This window comes from Pyrus communis, chromosome 10 (assembly GCF_041283825.1).
Source record: "Pyrus communis isolate YQ-2024b chromosome 10, ASM4128382v1, whole genome shotgun sequence".
Taxonomy (NCBI): domain Eukaryota; kingdom Viridiplantae; phylum Streptophyta; class Magnoliopsida; order Rosales; family Rosaceae; genus Pyrus; species Pyrus communis.
In genome coordinates this window covers 5132757-5156768 of record NC_142574.1, presented here as the reverse complement: position 1 = coordinate 5156768, position 24012 = coordinate 5132757, and the positions used below count along the sequence as shown (strand labels likewise).

At 37.3% G+C, this 24012-nt stretch overlaps 3 protein-coding genes across 3 annotated transcripts; 2 read left to right on the top strand and 1 right to left on the bottom strand.

Moving 5' to 3' along the window:
* Positions 1 to 1960: 1960 nt before the first annotated feature.
* Positions 1961 to 6853, bottom strand: LOC137729990 (transcription initiation factor TFIID subunit 14b-like). Its single transcript, XM_068469051.2, has 6 exons — positions 6574 to 6853; positions 6156 to 6244; positions 5839 to 6060; positions 5198 to 5385; positions 4993 to 5114; positions 1961 to 2381 (listed from the first exon to the last, which is right to left on the bottom strand). Exons 1-6 carry the CDS (start codon positions 6691 to 6693, stop codon positions 2295 to 2297), a joined length of 828 nt encoding a protein of 275 aa, XP_068325152.2. The 5' UTR covers positions 6694 to 6853; the 3' UTR covers positions 1961 to 2294.
* A 1368-nt stretch (positions 6854 to 8221) lies between these two features.
* LOC137729988 (indole-3-acetic acid-induced protein ARG7) lies at positions 8222 to 9328 on the top strand. Its single transcript, XM_068469050.2, has one exon. The coding sequence runs from the start codon at positions 8617 to 8619 to the stop codon at positions 8914 to 8916; it is 300 nt and encodes a 99-aa protein (XP_068325151.2). The 5' UTR covers positions 8222 to 8616; the 3' UTR covers positions 8917 to 9328.
* Positions 9329 to 10843: 1515 nt separating this feature from the next.
* Positions 10844 to 11697, top strand: LOC148693411 (indole-3-acetic acid-induced protein ARG7-like). The gene has a single exon (XM_088678760.1). The coding sequence runs from the start codon at positions 11036 to 11038 to the stop codon at positions 11336 to 11338; it is 303 nt and encodes a 100-aa protein (XP_088534886.1). The 5' UTR covers positions 10844 to 11035; the 3' UTR covers positions 11339 to 11697.
* Positions 11698 to 24012: the final 12315 nt, after the last annotated feature.

Here is a 24012-nt window from a genome sequence, read left to right as displayed (position 1 = left end):
GAGCAAAATTGCATTAGGGACTCTAAAATAGTTGATTTTCCCATCCTCGCTATCTTATCCACTTGATCTGAAGATGCTTCATATGCAAGCATCCGCAAGGCAGCTGTAATTTTTTTGCTTAGGAAGAAGACTTAGAACATGAAAAACATCATTTTTTTTTGCACAAAGTATGGATCATGGTTGCAGATAGCACTCATGATTTTGTTGAACAAACTTCGTTGCATTCTAAAACGGCGTCTAAAAATATGATCAGGGAATAAATTGTTGGAGATAAAATAATCTTCCACGAGACCTTTACCTCGTCTTTCCCTCTTTTTATTCAAGTTTGTGGCACGTCTGGGTTTGGATATCTGACCCACAACTTCCATGACATGACGGGAATGTGTGGCCTTCTGCCTTCTATGTTCATCATCCTCATTTTCTTCCATTGTGAAAGCCTCATCTTCGCCTTCCTTTAGATTGAACAATTCTTCCTGTTGTGCCAACAATTTTTTCTGTTACTTATTGATTTCATACAATCTCCTTGAAGAAGACATTGTAAGAACTTAAGATCTAAAAACGATGAAGAATGATTCTGAGCTAAAAAAGAAGGATTGAGTTTGGTGTACGAATGAGGATGGATGTAGGGTTGATATGGACAAAAAAAGAAAGGATGAGGATTTTTACGATGCCACGTGGCACTAAGTGCTTGGTTGAAAATTTTATCAAAATCTTGGCTAAATTATTGTAAACATATAATGACATGTGACATGTTGGAATTGGTTGAAAATCTTATTGGAAATCTATCCACAAAATAGTACATTCGGATATGGCGTAACAAGATTGGTTGAAAATCTAATCAAAATCTTGACTAAATTATTGTAAATAGATAGTGATACGTGGCGTATCGGGATTGGTTGAAAATCTTAATGGAAATCTATCCACAAAATAGTACTTTCGGATAATGACATGTGACGTGACAAGATTGGTTAAAAATCCTATCCGAAATTAAAACTAAATTTTTTTATTTATTATTTTCTAAAAAAAATTAATAATATTTTAAATGGGTTGGATGCCAACACATTTTGTAGGGGTGGAGATGGATTTGGCCAATTAACTGTTCATTGGAGTCAATATTGCAAGATTTGTTTTCAGTTTTTATTTCTTTGTATACATTATTCCAAAATATTTCAAGATGAAGACATGCAGTGAAAGAAACATGATCTTTTGTGGTAAGAAGGAAAGAAAGGGTTGGAGCTCAGTACGACATCATGATCCGAACAAAACGTAAAGCCCTGTGGGTGGGTAACCATTTGTTGTCGACTCGAGCCGTGCCATCTTGTTTCGCGGGAAGACGCACTAATTCCTTTTTCAAAAGCATCTTTGGCGATTAATGTGAAATAAATGGCGCCCCCCCCCCCCCCCCCCCCCCCCCCCCCCCGAGGCTTAACAGGATATAACCAATATAATCAAATTTCAAAGGCTGGGTGCCAGCGCATTTTTTTAAGGATAGAGTTGTTCTTAGTTAAACAATCCTATTTTGTAAAAACGCACCCTGAATATGACATATAACTAATCAATAAAGTGTTCCCTATCTTTAAGAAAACGAGAATTACTTAGGCTATAACCTACACTATACGAAGCCTAGATTCAGCGGGATATATGCAAGTATGAAGAGAATTATTTTTTTGGACCTAACTCAGCAACTTTGACAGGATTTGTGAGGGTGAGAGTAAGGATGGCTCCTCACCTGATATGTTCAAAACAAAGAATGGCAAACGACCTTTAGTTTTCAATTTTCAGTTTTCAAGAACTCGTCCCCCTTTGCGTTGCAATTCCTATGCCCAATCCCCACAGAAAACTTAAAATTGAAAAGAAAATTGATTAAGATGATATCTTAATGCTGAATGCACAAGCCATACCTAAAATCAAACGCCTCAATTTTCATACCTACTCTATTCTCTTCATATGTACTTTCAGATAACTAACACTGAGAAGTTGAACAATCAATGTTAATTGTCAAAGTAAACAAAAATCCTCTCTTTTCTTGACATGAAAGATGTAAAAGATACACCTTTTACGTTCTTCCTTTAAATTGATTACCGATACATGCCGCGTTACAATGAAGAAGACAACAAATTAACGTGAGAGAGAGAGAGAGAGAGAGAGAATGTAAAACCAAAAAAAAAAGAAAAAAAAAAAGACTCCCCATAGCTGTGTGCCACCATGTGCGTCTGCTGCAAGTCATTTGAACGAATCTACCACGGAACCAATTTGGAACTGAAATCTTCATAAATCTGCAGGATAATGTACAGTCACTGGTCGGAGACAGAATTCACTTGTTGATGCTGCCCCTCTAGCAGAGTTATCTCTCTTCGAAATTTAGCAATGTGAGTTTGAACCTAACACAAAGACATTTGACACCAGATGTTAATATAGTTATTTAAGCATTTTCTATCACGATAAGTAATTTTCATATCTCAACTAGAGTAACCAAACTTATGGTATACATTACTGCCGACTAATGCCAAAACGTCAAATATGTTCCAGATCTCCACAACATGTGATTCATCTCAATAAATCCTTGCAAGATTCAGGATTCATAACCTACTCAATTCTAACTTATTTCAGATTTCAATGGTTAATAGCAATGAAATCACAGAATTTGATCATGATAAGTCAATAAACATGGAGACACAAAATAGGTATTTATCACAAAATAGGTATTTACTTCTCACACACCACTTGTTAATTTTTGTCCCTTGATCATCTTCAATTCATTTGATCCGATGGCCGAAAGTTAGAAGGGTGTGTGAGAAGTAAAAATGGGTGTGTGAATATCACACCCCTTATCACAAATGCTTAGACTGGTTCAGGAATTTCAGAATAACTTAAACAACCACTATAGTTGTCATGAGAATTACTTTTCCTATAGAAACTTGACTCATCAAAGGCCTTCTAACTCAACATGGCAGGGTCGAACTACAAAAAGTAAAAACTTTTGTGTAAGTTTGGTGACCTATGAGACTTAGGGCTGGTTTGGTATTGCTGTGCTTTGAAAAAAAGCTACTTTTGCTGTGCTGTGAGAATAAGCAGCACAGTGTTTGGTAAACTTTTTTGTAAAAGTGCTTTTGAAAAAAAAAAAAAGCAGTATTACAGTGTTTGGTAACTTTTATGTAAAACAGATGTGAAAAAAAGCTGATTTTTCAAAGCTGGGTTTTTCAGCTTCTTGTTTTTGGCTTTTTTTCACCCAAAACTGTAAAAAAAAGCTGAAGCTGAATGTTTACCAAACACAAAAACAACTCCTAGCTTTTTTTGATACCAGCATTTTTCAGAATCACCTCAGTACCAAACCAGGCCTTATTCATCTTTTGATTAGACCAAGGGTTGCAAAAAAGAAACAGTGTATTTCCCTGCCGTAATTGTCAGTCTGTTTCTTTACCCTCCCTAGTAGTGTACATAGACATAGGACGGTAGCATGATCGAATGGCTAAAGATCTTTGCATATAATTTGTCCTTTTTGGAGACACTTCATCAGAAATCATTGGGGGAAAAAAGGTAGTCCTCTCTTAACTCACTTGAGAACCCAGTCAATCCATTCAACATATACTTAGGACGTGTTTGGGAAACTAAAGAATTGGTTTAGACCAGTTCTACATAATACCTGATAATTAAAACAACTTAAATCTGAACTAGTTTTGAATGTTATTTTAGGTCTGCCTTGGCGCTAAATTACAATTTTGGTTCACTATTTTCTACATCTTAGCCCACAACAGTTCCACAGACCAGATTATAGTTTCTGAGTACCAAATACTGATCAATTTAAACACAGCCCTACTAAACATGGTTGGGTGGTCTTTAGGGTTTACAGAGCACACCCTAGGATTCAAACATTGTACCCCTGTATCTCTGGGGATATATTTAAACATCCATTAGATTAGACATTGTTACACTAGTTTGGACACTACAACGATCAGATAGAGAGCAACAGTCTATCGGCTAAATGTTTTCGATTGACGCACAATGATTGCTTACTGAAAATTTTCCTGTGAAATCCCTTTACAGCTCTTAGAACATGAACAAGCCCTATTTATTTTCTCTAAGCATACTGGGCTCATGTTTGATGTTTTCTTCACTAGCATATCGTAACGATTTTAACTTCATACTTATCAAATATACATCTAAAGTTGAGGTAGAGACATGACTGCAAATGGGTAAAAGGCAAGTGTTGGGAGGCTGAAGTTTGGGGTTTTGGGCTTAGGTTAGAAGGGGAAAAGGGCATCTCTCATCATATTGTAGAAACAGATTCAGTTGGTTTGGTGAATTTGATGCAGCAGGATGGTGTTGACAGGTTTCATCCTCTAGCTTCTCTTTTAGACAGCTACCACGAGATATTGTCTCAATTCCAGCAATATAAACTTATGCATATTTACGGGAGAAGAATGCAGTGGCTGATGCTTGCTAATTGGAGCTACAACATTGATCCGGGATTGTGCCTCCTTGAAGATCCTCCTGTGTGGGTTGGCAATGTCCTAAGTGATGACTTGTTGGGGATTACTAAGTATCGGGAAGTTTGTAACTTAATTTAGTTTTGTTTGTTGGGGTGTTTCACCCCACCCCACTTTACCCCCAAAAAAAAAAAAAAAAAAAAAAAAAAAAACATGACTGCAAAAGATGGATAGAATTCCGTTCAATACATAAATGAGAAGGGTGAAATACTTCTAACAAATTTTTTATGGAGTTTGTGCCTTACCTACTAAGGGGGTCGACTGTATGAATCCTAGACCGCCATTGCGCTCGGGTTTGCGCCAATTCAATCCTAGACACTAATATATGCAATAAATTGCAAAAGGATTTTCCACAAAGAAATTAACTGGACAAATATGTCAGTACATAATCTAAAAAACCACACATGGTTTTTCCACGAATACGCACATATGACAGCTCTTCACGATCACAAAATTTGAAGTTCCACAAATATATCCAGAAAATATGAGATAGACTGATGCTTACCTGCTGACGAGCTGTTGCAAGTCGTAACAGCTCATCTGCTTCTGAAAAGTTCGTGAACCACTGGCATAGGGGATGATCTTTAGTGTCCCCTCTCTTTCTGTTACTTGGATCCTCAACTGGCACTACATGCAACGAAAAGGAATAATTTACCATCCACAACATGATAAAGAGAAATTACAGACAGCACAGCATAACTAATTTATACCAGGAGGAGGCAAAGCAACACCAGCAGGTAGTCTGGGAATGACTACAGCTGGCTGATTCTGCACACGAGCTAAGAATGCCTCTGAAGGCTCAGGGAACACAATCTCATCATATGATTCCACAACAACAGGCTTTTTAGTCGACATAGGACCGGACTCATCCGCTGGGTACAACTTCAAATGATGAAATCTGTGAAAAAGCTCAAGATCAAATTCTCCTCACAATGATGGGCACCCATATTACCAAATGCATGCTAAAATGAAAAACAGCTTGTTGGTTGTTTCCAATCAAATGTAAAATCAAATTATATCAAAGCATGTAACAAATAATCAAACTCATTGTTTGAAAAATTGATCTCCCAATTAAGCACACTAGAAGGTTAAGTAAAATATAGTTTCCACATATAAAGCAGGATGTGTCGCTGGACGGTTTCTGTTAACTACTCAGATAGACAATGAACATATCGACGTTGGAAATTAAAAGACAAAGTTGCTTCTCACCAGCTAGGTTTAACCATTTAAATATACTATTCCATTGTTGAGGACTTGGTACAAATGCAAAGAACACAGACAGTATCAAACACAAAACTAGACAGCCAAATGCCAAGTAAATCACATAAATTTAATATTCAAAGCAACTCACAAGTTTAATGGCTTATCACAAACATCACTGTGGAAGAAAAGCGTAATGGCGATTTCAAATTCACCCCAGCCACATTCTGACAATTCAAATGGTGGTGACTCAACCACCCTTGTGGGATTATTGAAACTGGAATGCAGCTGAAAAACAGCACGTTTTATCACCACTCCAAGATCCTCATTGGTTGCCCCACGAACGTACACAGTCCACTTGTGTGATTGGTACCTAATTAGATATCACAAAATTAACTCTGATATTCCAGTCCTCATGTAAGTAATTCAACAAGCCAATAAATCTACCGCCATTAAAATAATACTTACTCGTTCGCCTTCTTACCGAGCCAGAATGCAATATTGCCATACACTATCGGAACACTAATCTCAACATCTTTGAGTTTCTTATGAAAAATCTACACAAAGTTACATGAAAAGCACTACAATGAAAAAAATAACTACAATTCAAATTTAAATTCTGGTAATTAGAAAGCTGGGCAAAAATTCAAATTTGTAAAAAGAACAATTAAAAGATTTTTTTTTCTTTCAAAAAGTCCAGTCTCATGATCCATAACAAGGCACTAAACACATTATACAATGTGAAATCCAATCAATCTCAAAACAGAGTCTTGAAGTTGCGGATCAGAACTATTTCCAAAAGCACTTCTGGGTATCTGGGTATCCTTGTTTTGGTAAATTAGGAAGTGGGTAACAGTAAAAATTTGAAATTGAACAAGAAAGTTACCTTCTTTTCACTGTCTTCCGGTTTGCCCATTTTCGTGCGCAGAGATTTAGGCGCAGGAGCGGGCCCACTTATTTCAGGTTGATCTGGACCATGCATTTTGGAAGAGGAACTATTGTTCATGTCCTTGTGAAAAGCACTTTCTTCTGTGGCGCAATCAAGAAACTAGGGTTTCTTCCCGCGAAGTTGCAGAGTACGGTCTCGAGGCTCCGTGGTTTTCCAGGAGGGAGTTATCCTATACAACGTGCTTCAAGTTAGTCCGTACTTTCACCCAATGAAGCTGGGCCGTGTGGAGCGTAGTAATACCATCCCCAATTGTGCGTGTAAAAGCTAAAAATATTTAGAGTAATACTCGATTTCTCTCTTAAATTTTCACTTAGTTTTCAATTTTTTTTCCTAAACTTTTCTACTAAAAAAATTAAGTATTAAACTAATTTTTTGACCGATTTCCTCTTTATCATTTAAATTTATATATATTTGATATAAATTCTTATTAAATCAAAGCATGTACACAACATGTAAGGATAATTAAGTAATTTCATTCTTAAAAATAATTGAAAAACTGAAAAATAAAATAAAAACAAAATTTTCCGTCTTTTGTTCTGTATTATTCTTTTTCTTTTAGAGTATGTACATCTTTTTTTGTTCTCTTTGACAAATAATAATATCAACAAGAGCAATTTCAAAGCAATGCATCAGTGCAACAAACTTGATAGTCATGTTATCGTGTACGTTATTACTTCAGAAATAAACAGGAGGAAAAATTTAGTACAAATTGTGATGACTTGATTTGTTTTTGGATATTACGCGAGTGTGTGTGTATGTATATACATACATATAAGAAACTCGAAAGGGTGTATTTAGGAATTAGGGAAATATCTGGAATGTGGAAAAAATGTATGGAAGAAAATATGTTAGGGTTCGGCAAGTGACATAAGCACTTGAGGAAGGATAAGATGGCGTTGTCTTCCATCTCAATCTCAAGAACTTGGTAGCTTTTGAGTCTGTATATTTGTTGGTGAACATTTTGGCCCCAACCATTTTTATGACAACGTACAAACTTGGAACCCCACTTGAAAATATTTAGACAGATGTGTGGACAGGAAAGGCTACTTCTTCATTTGAGTGACTTCCTTCCTTTGAATACAATAGAGGACATGCTTCAGACATATATGTCCATAATTTCTTGACTGGAACAGATAAGGGCTCTTAGGACAACAATAATCTTCGTTATCAAACGGGATTTAGATATGTGCATAGTACGGTTTTCTGGTTAGACTACACAGAGGCAAAACAAAATGACATCGAACTTCGTTTACTCGTTGATGAATAGACAAAGCCACATCCCTTCTTATACATCAGGCCCCATGCCAGATTTTCATAGCACCACACGTTCTTGTTTGTCAAGTAGCATTTATTCTAAATTTGTTTACAATGAAACACAATTTATCCACAAATTCTTGTTTGATAGGGCATAACGTATGCACTACTGTTGGTCCACTTGTTTAACATCCAGTGTGCAAGCAATTGATTATTCGAGAACATGTGGATGCAGCAAAGGGTTATCCAGCGGTTAGGAACCTAATCCAAAAAAGAAATTCGTGATTAGTGATTAACAGGCATGTCTGAAGCAAAATGCCTCTTATCTAACAGACGTAAATAATTCCACTGGAACAAAATTCATGTCTAGTGGACCTTGTGTTGTCTGTTATCCGGAGGAGGTGGGAAATGCTGCTTCCACACAAGATCTGTCAGAAAAATCTATCGGAGTAGGAGTTACGTTAGGAGTTAGGTGAGCAGCAAGACAGGGCCATGTGATTTGGTATAAGCTAGTTTCCCTCATCGTTTCTCTTTGCATTGCCTCTTGACCATAATTTCATGTACCATATGATTTTTTCGCATACCCTTTCGTCTATATATACACATGATCAAGTTCACAATGGCATTAGCAACTCAAGTCTCCACCTTCCTAAGAATCAAAGCATTCTCCTTTTCCAAGTCCTAATTCCTTTTCTAGTTCTTTTATCCCCTTGAGAACATAAATCCATGGGTTTCTGGTTGCCTGGAATTGTTAGCGCCAAGAGAAGTCTGGTCCGGTCTCTATCTAATTCAAAACAGACGGCTTCAACGACCTTAGATATCCCAAAAGGCTATTTTGCTGTGTATGTTGGGGAGAGACAGAAGAAGCGGTTTGTGATTCCAATATCGTACTTGAATGATCCTTTGTTCCAAGATTTGTTGAGTCAAGCTGAAGAGGAATTTGGATATGATCATCCCATGGGTGGTATCACAATACCTTGCAGCGAATACACTTTCCTTCATCTCACTTCCCGCTTAAGTGTATGAGTGAACACTAAAGAAGTGAATATGCGATCCACTTTCATGTCCAAAAGGATCCTCATTTTGGAACTCACTGAGCTACGACGAAGGAGAGGCTATGGTCGATCATCCACTGAATCAACTCACATCCTGTGTTGAGGTGAAGCCATCAGTAATACTGAAGCAGCCGGCTGTGATCTGAGAAGAAAGTCAGAAAATTAATGAAGCAGACAAACGACGATATAATCAACAAAACCCAACTTTCCAAAAACGATGACTCAAAACTTTTCCACAGGCGCTGTTCAGAGTATCAGACATGGGAATTTAAATTAACCCAATTGGTTTTATGTTGGCTGCTCTAAGTCAGTCAAATGTAAACTGCTCTGCTGCTCTTGAGCAAAATATATTGGAATATGAAATAAATTTATATCTTGATCCAGTTTTTTGTCTTGATATTTTAATTATACTTCTAGCTTTGGTCCCTCAAAAAATAATTGTACAATGTAATCTGTTATATAATTAAATTATCAATAACAACAGATTTTTCTCAAGAAATGACTTTCAATTGGTTATACTTCGTACTTCATATAAATCTGTGGTGCCTCAAGTATTAGTGTTGGGCTTCAAAATGATCAGATATATGTGCTAGATAAATAATATGCGGAATTTCTACACTATTTGCCTTTTATCTGATAATTAAATCCTATGACTGGGTAAAATGTTTTCACCGTGTCAGTGCAACTTTCAGATAAAAAACACTGGGATTGTTGTAGAAAAATTTCTGAAATTTTCCAAATAAAGTCTTTCAAGGTTCACAACTAAATGGAAATGATAAAAACTGGAAAAACCAATTAAAGGATAAAGATTAGAAAAATGTATCAGCCCTTATAGTAGGTAATACTTAACATACAGGTCTTAATAGACTCGGAAAAATATATCTGGAAAAGTTGTATATGGCAGCAAATTGTGTTTGGATTGACGAGAGACATAAGCATTGAAGGATCACATGGCTGCGTCTTCCGTCGCAGTCTAAAAAATTTGGTAGCAGTTGGGTATATATTTGTTGGTGGACCTTGTGCCCTACCAATTTTATGACTACCTGCAAACCACAAAAACGTATTTGAAATTTTAGAGATGTGTGGATAGGAAAATCCCCTTGAGACTTCATTTCAATACAGGACTTTCAGACGCTTTTGTCTACGATTACTTAACAGAACCAGATTAGCATTCTTTTGATGGCATCAATCTTACAATTTCAGACGTAATATGACAAGTTAGGGGCAGTATGTACCTATTGCATGTCCAATATGAATCACTTTACGTACGTAAAACTCTCAGCCAGCCCAGGAACATTGCCTCACCTGATTAATCAACTTTTTCCTGTAAATTGCTCTTTCAAGAGTCCGGTAGGCAATTACATATTTCCTATTTCAGGTCTACTGATATTTAGCTTCAAATGGTGGTCGAACATTAAATCAGTACAATTTGTTGGTTACTGTCTCATGGAATCTTCTAGATTGCCAAAATAAAAGAAAACACCTCCAAAGCTTGTTGAGATCGACGGGATACTAGATGAAACAACAAACCCACATGCTAGGGGTGGATTTTGGTTTGGCCCCTTAGGGTAGAGCCATGAAGTGTGGAGTGCCATTGGTGTCTTCGTTGAGTGAGTAAATGCAATTTATTAGTCGACCTAATTAGTACTAGTCCAATTAATCGGCAGTTTGAATTGGTGGTCACGTAGACAAGTGCCGGTCTCAATCATATATGCCTCTTACCTAACCCACATGATTCTTTGGGACGGAATCACATTTGGTGGTCCTTTGTTATACATATGTGGTAGGGAAGAGTTTCGTGAGAACTCTTTCAGAGGATTGCGTTACATGAGAAAGATGACAAACCCCATGTGATTGCTCACACGCTAGTGTCTCCCTCATTGTTTCCCGTCTCAGTGCCTCTTCACCAATCACTACACCTACCGAAGGATCTTCTGCACTCTCTTTCGTCTATATATACATATGGTCAGAGTTCATCCTGAACAACACAGGTAATCTTCACCTTCCTACTAAGCTCAAACTTCCTCTGTGTTTTCCAAGTTCTTTGAAATCTTTTGCTTCTTCTTTTGCCCTCTTGAGAATATAGAGTCATGGGTTTCCTTTTTCCTCGAATTGTTACCGCCAAGAGAACTCTCATTCGCTCTCTAACTAGCTCAAACCAGACAGCTGATTCAAAGACCATGGATATACCAAAAGGCTGTTTTGCAGTCTATGTCGGGGAGAGCCAGAAGAAGCGCTTTGTGATACCAATATCATATTTGAATGAGCCTTTGTTCCTGGATTTGCTGAGTCAAGCTGAAGAAGAATTTGGGTATGATCATCCAATGGGTGCTATCACAATTCCCTGCAGTGAAGACACATTCCTTCATCTCACTTCTCGCTTGAGTGTATGAGTGAACACGAACCGATCATCAAGAAAAGGCAAAGCCTCATTCCAGAACTCACTCAAGAGTCGAGCCCAAGAAGATTTTTGATATGATCATTATCCAAAGCATCCCCAGTACAGAAAACATCGAGATTGGATGAAGGAAAGGTCACAATCCTTCATCCACTGAAATGACACATCGTGGGTTGAGCAGACAGAAAAATTTATCAACATGACAAATGATGATATATATCATGAACATTTGGCCCATACAACACAGGTCCAATTTTAATGCGAATAGCATCTCCAATGGAAATGTCAAAAAAAAAAAATGTTAAATGTAAATTTAAAGACTTACGTGGCAGTTCAAATTTTCTTGTGCTCCAATTAATATGTTTTTTCTTATGCAATTAATATTTGTAGGACCCAATCTTTTTAACAAATAAATAAAAACTAATTTTCATGATGCATTACCAAGTCCTACACAATAAAACATCTAAAATGTGTTTTGACTATAAAGAGCAATATTGTAACTACAACATCTGTATATATTACTTAGTGGTTAAGGAATCTATTAGTTTGTTATATTTTTTTTCCCTTAGTAGTTATAGTTACAAGATACTTGTTTATAAATACTCAAAGTGTAACATTATTCTTTCATAAAATGAAATCATATTTTATCTAATATGGTATCACACGCCTTTTGGTCTCATGACTTTTCTTTACTCGATCCCAAATCTCTCGCTTCTTTCTGTAACTTTCTTTTCTGATTTCTTCATCGTTTCTTCGATTGTGATCGTGTTCTTCGATCTTCACTCACCAATCTCTGGCAATGGCAACTTCTGCATCTCCTTTGTCGAAATTGACTTCTCTAGTTCATCCTCTTCCGACTACACCTCCAAACCCTAATTCTTTTATCTCTGCCTCAATCACGATCCAGAACATTGGATCCATGATTCCAATCAAGCTCACCACAACCAATTACTTGACCTAGAGTGCTCTTTTTGCTCAAATTTTTTGTCGTTACAACCTTACATGTCTCATCGATGATCTATGACGGCTCCTCCTCAATTTCTTCTTGATTCTTTGGGAAATCGCATCATCAATCCTGCCTATGTTTCTTGGTATGAGAATGATAAATATTCTCATTTAGATCAACTCTATGAATCCCTAATTCCACATATAGTTGGTGTGAATTTAGCTCTTAAGCTCTGGGAAAAATTGGAATCAAGACTTGCCACAGCTTCTCAATCTCACATCCATGAGCTTCGATCTCGCATTCGTAATCTTACCAAAGGTGATTCCACTACTGCTCAATATCTTCAACAAATTGAGGTAATTGCTGATGCCCTTGCTAGTGCTGGTTCTCCTGTTGAATATTCAGAATTGATCTTTGTCACTTTTCATGGCCTCCCTCCTGAGTTTGATTCTTTCGTTGATGCTATACAATTTCAACTTGGATCCATAACAATTGATGAGCTACATGGTCTGCTTCTTAGCAAAGAGATATAACTGGTCATCATCCTTTCATGCTCTCAATACTTCTGTTGTAACAACCTGTCTTAAATTTTTACGTTTTAACCAATTAAATTATGAAAATACCCTTGACGACAAAAGCGTTGATTTTCGTTAACTCTCGTCCGTTGACATGTAGGAATTTTTCTTTTAATTTATTCACATAGTATTCTTCAATACGAACGCGTGAGCACAAATGGAATCGAACTCAAAGCTAAAATGAAGCTTCTACAAATTTCTAAATATCGAGGGCATTTTTGTAATTTCACCATTAAAGATATTTCTCCACTTTTGACCATTTCCAGGCCGACATGTGGCAAATTCCCCCATTTTTCTGGGGAGTTCTTTTATGTCCTGAGTCCCCTTATTCTCTCTATTATTTCTTTCCTTTCTTCTTCACCTCACTCATCTCTCTCATTCACCTCTCCTCTCTCTCCCTTGCCAAGCACACTCACATACATACACTCACACCTCCACACCTGCAACCATAGCAAGGTAGCACCCACACCATCATCCTTTGTGATCCTTGTGAACCTTAGAACCTGGAAATAGGAGAAAAACCACTTGAAAACACCTTCCCCGAGCTGCACTATGCAAGGGACTTCTCCGACGAATTCTCGCCATTTTCAGCGAAGGTAAGCTTCAATATTGGTCCCTATCATTGTAGATCATGTCTAGGTTCATGATTAGTAAGTTTTTGGGTGATTTTGGTGGTGTCGGAACTCAGAAAATACAGGGGAAGTCATTGTGCAAAATCTGGAATTTCGAAACCGTGATCGTTTGTCCATCTTTTAGTCATTTTTCCGACCAACTCTGATCTCCGTTGGACCTTCTAATTTCCACATTCCTACCTACATTTTTGTCATGCTCCAATCCCGACATACGTCTAGAATTGACACGTGACGTCACCAAAAATCCATATTTATCATACCCCACCTCCGGGATATGGGCAAGCACAACTCAATAATCAAATCGTATAGTTATTTTTCGTATACATTATGGCTGCATCTAACCTCCCTGTTAGACTGCCTACGTACCCTAGACAGGGATCAAGCCATTCGTAGTTCGTCATGCACAATAATTGACATACAATACAATCCGATTAAGTCGAAAGGCATAACATTTCTCAATCAATCAATAGAACTTGATAAGCATGAAATTACTCGACTCAGGGTTACATAACAAACACCTGAAAATCATGATTTCCCCTCCATCTATATATAAATCATTATGCCGCAACACGATGCTGCAATTCACAACATATATCATTTCAAAGAACCAATGAAGCACAATACCATTCTCTAGCCACATTTATCAACAAGTCTTGTGATATCCCGTCCCTAAAATTATGATTTTATTTTATTCTTGACGTATTTCGAAGATTTGATTGGGACTAGTTCTTTATTTCTCCAAATTTGAGAAAAACGAGGTGAGGGTTACTTTAGTCATTTCCAATTTTCTCGACCTTTTCGGTCAACTCTTGAATTGGTTAGGTAGAGTTCGATTCCATGAGCGTGTAGGCGTAAACAGATCTTATTTCCGAGTCCGAACGGAGAAGTTAGAGTTGTTTAAAGTTGGTGGCATTTTAATAATATTACCAAAATGCTATAAATGGGAGGGAAACCTCCAGAAACGGGAAGGTTTTCAGAAAATGAAAGGGGGGAGCTGCCTAACCCGTTTTAGGGAGAATTTGACCCATAAACCCACCCAAACTTGACCCGATTGTATCTTTTTCATCCGAGCTCCGTTTTGGATGATTTTGGTGTCCATGGAAAGCTCTTGACGAGCTCTACATCTCTGTGATGTTATATTTTCCCATTTCTTTTCCATATTTGCAGTTTGAGGTCGCAAAGTCCATGACTTTTCCAGCGGTTTTATCATTTTTCCGCCGATTCCGGCAACGATTTTCTTCGAGTGAGGTATGAAACTTCATCTACTCTTCATAATCTTCAAGTGGGTATGCTTAGTTTGTGCTTTCGTATTCATATTAGAGTTGGGTGTTTAGAACCCTAGAAATCCGGTTTTCTCCGGTGAAATTGGACGGTTTCCGGTTAGAATTTAGCGTCGGCCTAGTTGTAAAAAGTGTTTTCCTTATTGAGCTCTAGTTACCACATAAATTTGAGCTCATCTAGTTAATGTTGAAATTCGGGGTTTGTAAACCCTCCATCTTGACTTCCACCACGTGTGGCGGTGCGTGGGATCGTTCACGAGTGTTATCTAGGTTTCAAATACCTTCTAGTGACCATGTGAACCTATGTCTAGCTTGGTTTCCAAAGATTCAATTGTTTGGTGTGGTGATCAATTTGGACCGCCACTTGTTTGTGTGATTGTCGACAATTCGACCATTGGATCAAAATGAAACTTTAGTATGTTATCCTCGAAGCATAATGTGGACTTTGGGAAGTTATGGATCGTAAATCTGATTTGCGGATTGTTATGGACCCCATCGTTGACCGAGAATTGATTTATGGTCAACATGTCTCGGAATGTTCTAAATAATAAAATTAGTACTATGGGAGACTTAAGTGAAGTCTAATGGGCCTACATTGGTTAGAGAGTGACTTGAACATATGTGATATGGTTATTACCTTGATTTTTTATATTGGTATCATCGGTGAATTTGACTTGGTCTTATAATGTGATTCTATTGAAATGTGATTATATATATATTTGTATATATTTAGCCATATACCTATGTTTATCAAACATGATTTGGCTTGTGTATTGATGATCGTGGTATGTGAATTGACGCGCATATTCGAAAGGTGTTTGATTTACATAGATGCTATGTTATGATGAAATGTGAGTGACTTTAATATATGTGAATATGTAATGGTTTTATAATCATTTTTCCTATAAATTGTTAATTTTCATATTTAGCCAATGATGTTGTTATATGAAGTGGGATTTGACGTGCATATTGGAAATATGGTTTGTTTTGTTTGATTGACTTGATTTGATGAGGTGAGGGCTAGTGGTGGACCATTAACCCATTGTCAAGGGGTTTGTTGCTTTGAAACATGTGTCAATGCTCGTTTCATTATTTCATTTCTTGTTTCGTTGAGCCTTTATAACTTGAGCAACTTGATTCATGTGTTGTTTCATTGATTGGTGGTTATGCAATGTACTCCGCGATTCCGTTGAGTGATGGTCCGGAATCGTATCCTGGTTTGGATTCCGTTGAGTGATGGTCCGGAATCCTTCCTACTCCACTCCGCGATTCCGTTGAGTGATGGTCAGGAATCGTATCTTGGTTTGGGTTCCGTTGAGTGATGGTCCAGAATCCCTCTTACTCCACGATCCCGTTGAGTGATGGTCCGGGATTGTATCCACATTAGTTCATTGAGTTTAGTTTAAGATGGTTGCAAAGGTGTAGGCTTTGAATGAACAGTGTCACCCTAATTCTACTTTCATTGTGTGTATGTGAATATGGGTGTGAGATGTTATGGTTGTTTGAAATGAACTTTTGGATGTCTGGGTGACTCCCTCGGAGTTTTCAAAAGTTGATTTCTTATGAAAGATTTATATTCAAGGTTTATAAATTATGATTGATGACTAGTTTTATAATTGTATCACCTGCTTATTTTATTGTCCCTCACCCGAGCCTCTCAGCTTGTCTGGGTGCCTGATTTGCCAGTGCACCAATTTCATAATATTGGCATTGACTTTACATATGACAGGTCTGGGTAGATTATGAGAAACCGCTGGATATTTTGGTTCCGTTGAGTGGTCTGGAACCCAATGTTGTTGGATTCCGTTGAGTGGTCCGAGATCCTTGCTCTTGTTCATTCCGTAAGGTGATCTTAGAATCCTAAATTCGAGTAGATGAGAATTACCCACAATAGATATTGTGAAAATAAATTAGAATTACCATGTTATTATTCTTAACCCAAATTGGGAATTATGTAGAGTTCTTTAATTAAATTTGTGAAATGATATGTTATCTCACTGATTGATTAACGTAATTAAATATTAATATAGTACTTCGTGATTCCTTGATATGTTACAAGCTATGTATTGAGATATAATGTTGGAAGTATAGTGATTAGTATGATGAAGTGAAATGTGATTTGACTTGTGTATTGGAAATGGTTGTGACATGTGATTGAAACGCATATTGAATTGCTTGGGAGATGGGAGGCCTAGTAAATGACTGATGATCCATTGTGATGTGGATTTTGCTTAATATTGCTTTGTTTCGTTGAGTTTCGTGAATTGGGGTAACTTGAATCATGTCTTGTTCCTTCGAGCCGTTGTTATGCTTCTTGGACTTCCGTTCAATTCGGTTGGGTAGTTTGGAACTGAGTTCTGTTTGGATTCCGTTGAGTGTTGGTCCGGAATCCCCTTTGGAGCCTTGGTCCGTTGGGTGGTCCAAAATCCCCTTTTTCCAAAGATGTAGTCTTCAACTGAATTGTGTTGCTCTAGCCTTGCGTTTCGACTTGTTGTATGTGTTATTGATGATGTGATGGTTGACATTATTGATTGATGTGATTATGGAATGACGTTGGATATGAGTGTGGTTATCATGAATATTTTAGTTGATTAATATTTCTAGAGAATCATGTACACTTTATTAATTCTTAACTATGTTACACACTTGAAATGCGATTTTATGTGGAAAACATGATGAGTTACGTGATGGATGAAGTGGAAAGGTTAATCGTCATGTGGGATTGTTATGTTGGATATCATGGTTATTGTTATGATTAGACTTGTTGATAAATGTGGCTAGAGAATGGTATTGTGCTTCGTTGGTTCTTTGAAGTGATATATGTTGTGAATTGCGGTATCATGTTGCGATATAATGATTTATATATAGTTGGAGGGGAAATCATGTTTTTCAGATGGGTTTGTTATGTAACCCTAAGTCTAGTATTTTCATGCTTGTCAAGTTCTATTGATTGATTGAGAAATGTTATACCTTTCGACTTAATTGGACTGTGTTATATGTCAATTATTGTGCGTGACGAACTACAAATGGCTTGATCCCTGTTTAGAGTATGTAGGCAGTCTAACGGGGAGGTTAGATGCAGCCATAAAACATACGAAGAATAACTATGTGATTCGATTTTTGAGTTGTGCTTGCCCATATCCCGGAGGTGGGATATGATAGATACGGATTTTTGGTGACGTCACGTGTCAATTCTGGACGTATGTCGGGATTGGGGCGTGACAAGTCTAATCATAACAATAACCATGATATCCAACATAACAATCCCACATGACGATTAACATTTTCACTTCATCCATCACATAAATCATCATGTTTCCCACATAAAATCGCATTTCATAGCATGTAACATATTTAAGAATTAACAAAGTACATATTACTCTCTAGAAATATTAATCAACTAAAATACTCATAATAACCACATTCCTATCCAACGTCATTCCACAATCCCGTCAATCAATAATGTCAACCATCACATCACCAATAACACATACAACATGTCGAAACGCAAGGCTAGAGCAACACAATTCGGTTGAAGACTACATCTTTGAAAAAGGGGATTTTGGACCACCCAACGGATCTTGGCACCAAAGGGGGATTCCGGACCATCACTCAACGGAATCCAAACAGAACTCAGTTCCAGACCACCTAACAGAATTGAACGGAAGTCCAAGAAGCATAACAACGGCTCGAAGGAACAAGACATGATTCAAGTTACTCAATTCATGAAAACTCAACGAGACCAAGCAATATCTAGCACAAATCCACATCACAATGGGTTATCGGTCAATTACTAGACCTCACATCTCCCAAGCAATTCAATATGCATTTCAATCACATGTCACAATCATTTCCAATACACAAGTCAAATCACATTTCACTTCATCATACCAATCACTATACTTCCAACATTATATCTCAATACATAGCTTGTAACATATCAAGGAATCACGAAGCACAATATTAATATTTAATTATGTTAATCAACTAGTGAGATAACATATCATTTCACGAATTTAATTAAAGAACTCTACATAATTCCCAACTTGGGTTATGAATAATAACATGGTAATTCTAATTTACTTTCACAATATCTATTGTGGGTAATTCCCATCTACTCGAATTTAGGATTCTAAGATCACCTTACGGAATGAACAAGAGCAATGATTCCAGACCACTCAACGGAATCCAACAACATTGGGTTCTGGACCACTCAACGAAACCAAAATATAAAGCGATTTCTCATAATTTACCCAGACCTGTTATATGTAAAGTCAATGCCAATATTATGGAATTGGTGCACTGGCAAATCAGGCACTTAAATAAGCTGAGAGGCTCGGGTGAGGGACAATAAAATAAGCATGTGATACAATAATAAAACCAGCCATCAATCATAATTTATAAACCTTGAATATAAATCTTTCATAAGAAATCAATACCAACTTTTGAAAACTCCGAGGGAGTCACCCAGACATCCAAAAGTTCATTTCAAACAACCATAACATCTCACACCCATATTCACATACACAGAATGAAAGTAGAATTAGGGCGACACAGTTCATCCCAAGCCTACACCTTTACAACCATCTCAAACTAAACTCAATGAACTAAGGTGGATACAATCTCGAACCATCACTCAATGGGATCACAGAGTAAGAGGGATTCCGGACCATCACTCGACGAAACCCAACCCAAGATACGATTCCTGACCATCACTCAACGGAATCGCGGAGTGGAGTAGAAAGGATTCCGGACCATCACTCAACGGAATCCAAACCAGGATACGATTCCGAACCATCACTCAACGGAATCGCGGAGTACATTGCATAACCACCAATCAATTAAACAACGCAGGAATCAAGTCACTCAAGTTATAAAGGCTCAACGAAACAAGAAATGAAATAATGAAACGAGCATTGACACATGTTTCAAAGCAACAAACCCCATGACAATGGGTTAACGGTCTACCACTAGCCGTCACCTCCATCAAATCAAGCCAATCATACAAATATTTCCAATATGCACGTCAAATCCCACTTCATATAACTATATCATTGGCTAAATATGAAAATTAACAATTTATAGGAAAAATGATTATAAAACCATTTCATATTCACATATATTAAGTCACTCACATTTCATCATATCATACCATCTATGTAAATCAACCACCTTTCGAATATGCACGTCAAATCACATATCACGATCATCATCAGTACACAAGCCAAATCATGTTTAATAAACATAGGTCTATGGCTAAATATATATATATATATATATATATAATTAATCACATTTCAATAGAATGACAGTATAAGACCAAGTCAATTTCACAGATGATACCAATATAAGAAATCAAGGTAATAAACATATCACATGTGTTCAAGTCACTCACTAACCAATGTAGGCCCACTAGACTTCACTTAAGTCTCCCATAGTACTAATTTTATTATTTAGAACGTTTCGAGACATGTTGACCATAATTCAACTCTCGTTCAACGATGGGGTCCACAACGATCCGCAAATCAGATTTATGATCCATAACTTCCCAAAGTCCATATTATGCTTTGAGAATAACATACTAAAGTTTCATTATGATCCAATGGTTGGATTGTCGTCAATCACACAAACAAGTGGCTGTCCAAATTGATCACCACACCAAATAATTGAATCTTTGGAAACCAAGCTAGACATAGGTTCACATGGTTACTAGAAGGTATTTGAAACCTAGACAACACTCGTGAACGATCCCACGCACCGCCACACGCGGTGGAAGTCAAGATGGAGGGGTTAGAAACCCCGAATTTTCAACATTAACTAGATGAGCTCAAATTTATGTGGTAGCTAGAGCTCAACAAGGGAAACACTTTTCACAACTAGGCCGACGATAAATTCTAACAGAAAATCATCCAATTTCACCGGAGAAAACCTGATTTCTAGGGTTCTAAACACCCAACTCTAAAATGAATACGAAAGCACAAACTAAGCATACCCACTTGAAGATTATGAAGAGTAGATGAAGTTTCATACCTCACTCAAAGGAAATCGTTGCCAGAATCACCGGAAAAGTCGTGGGCTTTGCGACCTTGAACTGCAAAGATGGAAAAGAAATGGGAAAAATCTAACATCACGCAAATGCAGGGCTCGTCAAGAGCTTTCCATGGACACCAAGATCACCCAAAATGAAGCTCGGATGAAGAAGATACAAGTGGGTCAAGTTTGGTAGGTTATGGGTCCAATTCTCCCTAAAATGGGTTAGGCAGCTCCCCTTTTTCATTTTCTGAAACCTCCCCCTTTTTTTGGAGGTTTCACTCCAATTATAGCATTTTGGTAAAATTATCAAAATGCCACCAACTTCAAACGACTCTAACTTCTCCGTTTGGACTCGGAAATAAGATCTGTTTACGTCTACGCACTCATGGAATCGAACTCTACCTAACCAATTCAAGAGTTGACAGAAAAGGTCGAGAAAATTGGAAATGACTAAACTACCCCTCACTTCGTTTTTCTTAAATTTGGAGAAATAAAGAACTAGTTCCAATCAAATCTTCGAAATACGTCAAGAATAAAATAAAATAACAATTTTGGGGACGGGATATCACAATTTTTCTTTTGAATCACTCGATTTGGACTTGTATCGAGTTTGGAATGAGCTCTTGAAGTTGGAAGAAAAAATATGGAAAAATTCCAAAAATTCGAAGAAGGCGAGTATACTCGCAGTGCATTGGGTTGTCAAGGGCAGGTGTGTGAAGTGCATGCGTCTTCACCGAAGGCATTGTGTTTCACCACCGTCTATAGTGGAGACCACAGCAGCGCTGGCGAGATTTTCGACGACCTATCTTGGTGCGTGGCAGTGCGTGGTGACCTGGGCCGCCACAATACGACGGTGCGTGGGGGAACTTGAGGTCCTTCTTTAGGGTTTTCGACGTGCTAAATCTGAATCCACTGTCCATCTTCCCAAATTCGATCATTTTAGTAGAGTTGTATTAAATGGTATCTATTTGTGTTTAGTGCATCAGTTGGAAGTGATCCTATCCTCCCTAGTTCGAACGGCTCTTGGGTAGCGGAATATTTGTGAGTGGACCCCTTCTCAAATTGCATGTTTTCATAAAATATTAGGCTTGCATTGATTCTAAATTTCATGAATTAAATACGTTTTATGATATTCTTTACGTATTTCTATATTTATGATTTTGGAGAATTCATGATTTATTCGCTTTTATGAATTAGTGTTGATTCATCTATTTAAGGTTTATAAAATGCCATGTCTATGAAAATCACGTTTATGGAATTGCTTATGATTTCAAATGATGAGATTTTGGAATTCTAAATTTGGCATGGGTTTTTGAGATATGTTTTATGTGCTTATCTAGTGGGTTATCATACAACATATACACAAAACCTAAGTATGTATATGTCTATGGCCATTAGACATAGTTGAGAATATTTATGACATACTCCCAGCTTCACTGGCGAGACTAGTGTCGGACAGCTTCACTAGCCAAAGTTAGTGTTGGTGTGTTATGTTATGTATATGTTTATCCTCTGGCGTAACCTAGAGTCGAACAGCTTCACCTTTGGGTGATGAGGCCTACCATGTTTCTTCGCTGGCGTAACCAGTGTCGTACAACTTCACATTCAGGTGATGGTTATGCCTTGGAGCGACTATGATACCCCTAATTGGGTACATCGTTGTGTTGATTTCTGAGACTCGTTGGTTTTTCCTTCAGGTGATTCCCGGTCACTTATAGAGATGATTTTACTGTACGTATGTTTTTATGGTATATTAGAGTTTTTAGACAAACCTACTATGTACTACTATATGAGTTTTCAAAACAGGAGGTTAGTATGTTCAAAAGGAAAAATGGTTTTCTTATTATTATTATTATTATTATTATTATTATTATTATTATTATTATTCATAAACTATGGTCCACTCACCTTTTGTTTTTGTGCCCCATCAGGACTTAGTGGCGGGGAATACTACCTGAGCTTCGAGGCATTTTGTTACCAGTGAACTTACGTTCTTCCGCTTGTGTATGGCTTCTTTATGAATAATTGTAACTTGATGTCTTACCTTTCACTAGTACTTCCATTTAGTGGTATGATCAGGACTTCCGTTTAGTGGGATGATCAGGACATATTATTGTTATTATTATTATTATTATTCATAAACTATGGTCTACTCACCTTTTGTTTTTGTGCCCCTAGAACTTAGTGACGAGGAACGCTGCAAAGACCGGCTCATAAACTATGGTCTACTCACCTTTTGTTTTTATGCCTGTAGGACTTAGTTTTTTTGCCCCCTAGGACTTAGTGACGAGGAACGCTGCAGAGGCCGGCTAGTTTTGGGAGCCGAGGCGGTTCAACGAGTAAGGAGGTGGATTATGGAGGTTTAGGGGGAGGGAGGGTGAGGCTCCAAGTGAAGGAATTGCTGGTGGTTGAGGGAAGTGTTTTGGCTGAAGGCGGTGGCGGAGGGAATAGAGGTGGCGGTGGTTCTGGTGGCAGTATCTACATTAAGGCTCATAAAATGTAATGTTCATCATCAATTCTCCTTTTTTTTCTTCTTAATTTGTTTAATAATTAGATGTTCTGTAGTGGTTTTTCTGTTAAATGATCTTTTTTGTGTTTTTGATGCATATGTTGATGATATGTAGGAGAAAGTAGATATAAATTTACTGTCGGTAAGATGGCGAGTTTGAGTTTATTTGTTCAGTAAGAATTTTACAGAAATGCTAGGGAACTGAAATGTTTCCATCACAGATGTTTCTGCACCCCATATATAAAATATAATATATGATTTCCTCAATCGTATATAAATATATAATAGCCTGATAGGGAAAATAGTATTGGATTATTTCTCTCTCATACGTCCATAACTCATAATACTGCTATTAAGTAAATCCCCAAATACATGAGATTGTTCAATTACTTGGAGTGAAGTGCTAACAATTTGATTCATGTAAGGCATTTAACGTATATTATAATACGATTGTTAATTGAATGGACATAGTAAATTTAGGTGTTTTATGTTATGAATTTGACTTGACTGTTTCTTAATTGATTATGAGTTTTAGTTTTAAAGTTTGTGTTAGTTTTAATTGTAGATTTGTTTATTGGCAAGTGATTTTCACACATCATTTTTAGCTTCTCAGATACTTTTATTTTTGACCATTAAATTGAATAAATCACACAAAAACAACAGACAAGATTAAAAATAGGTGTTTGAGAGGTTA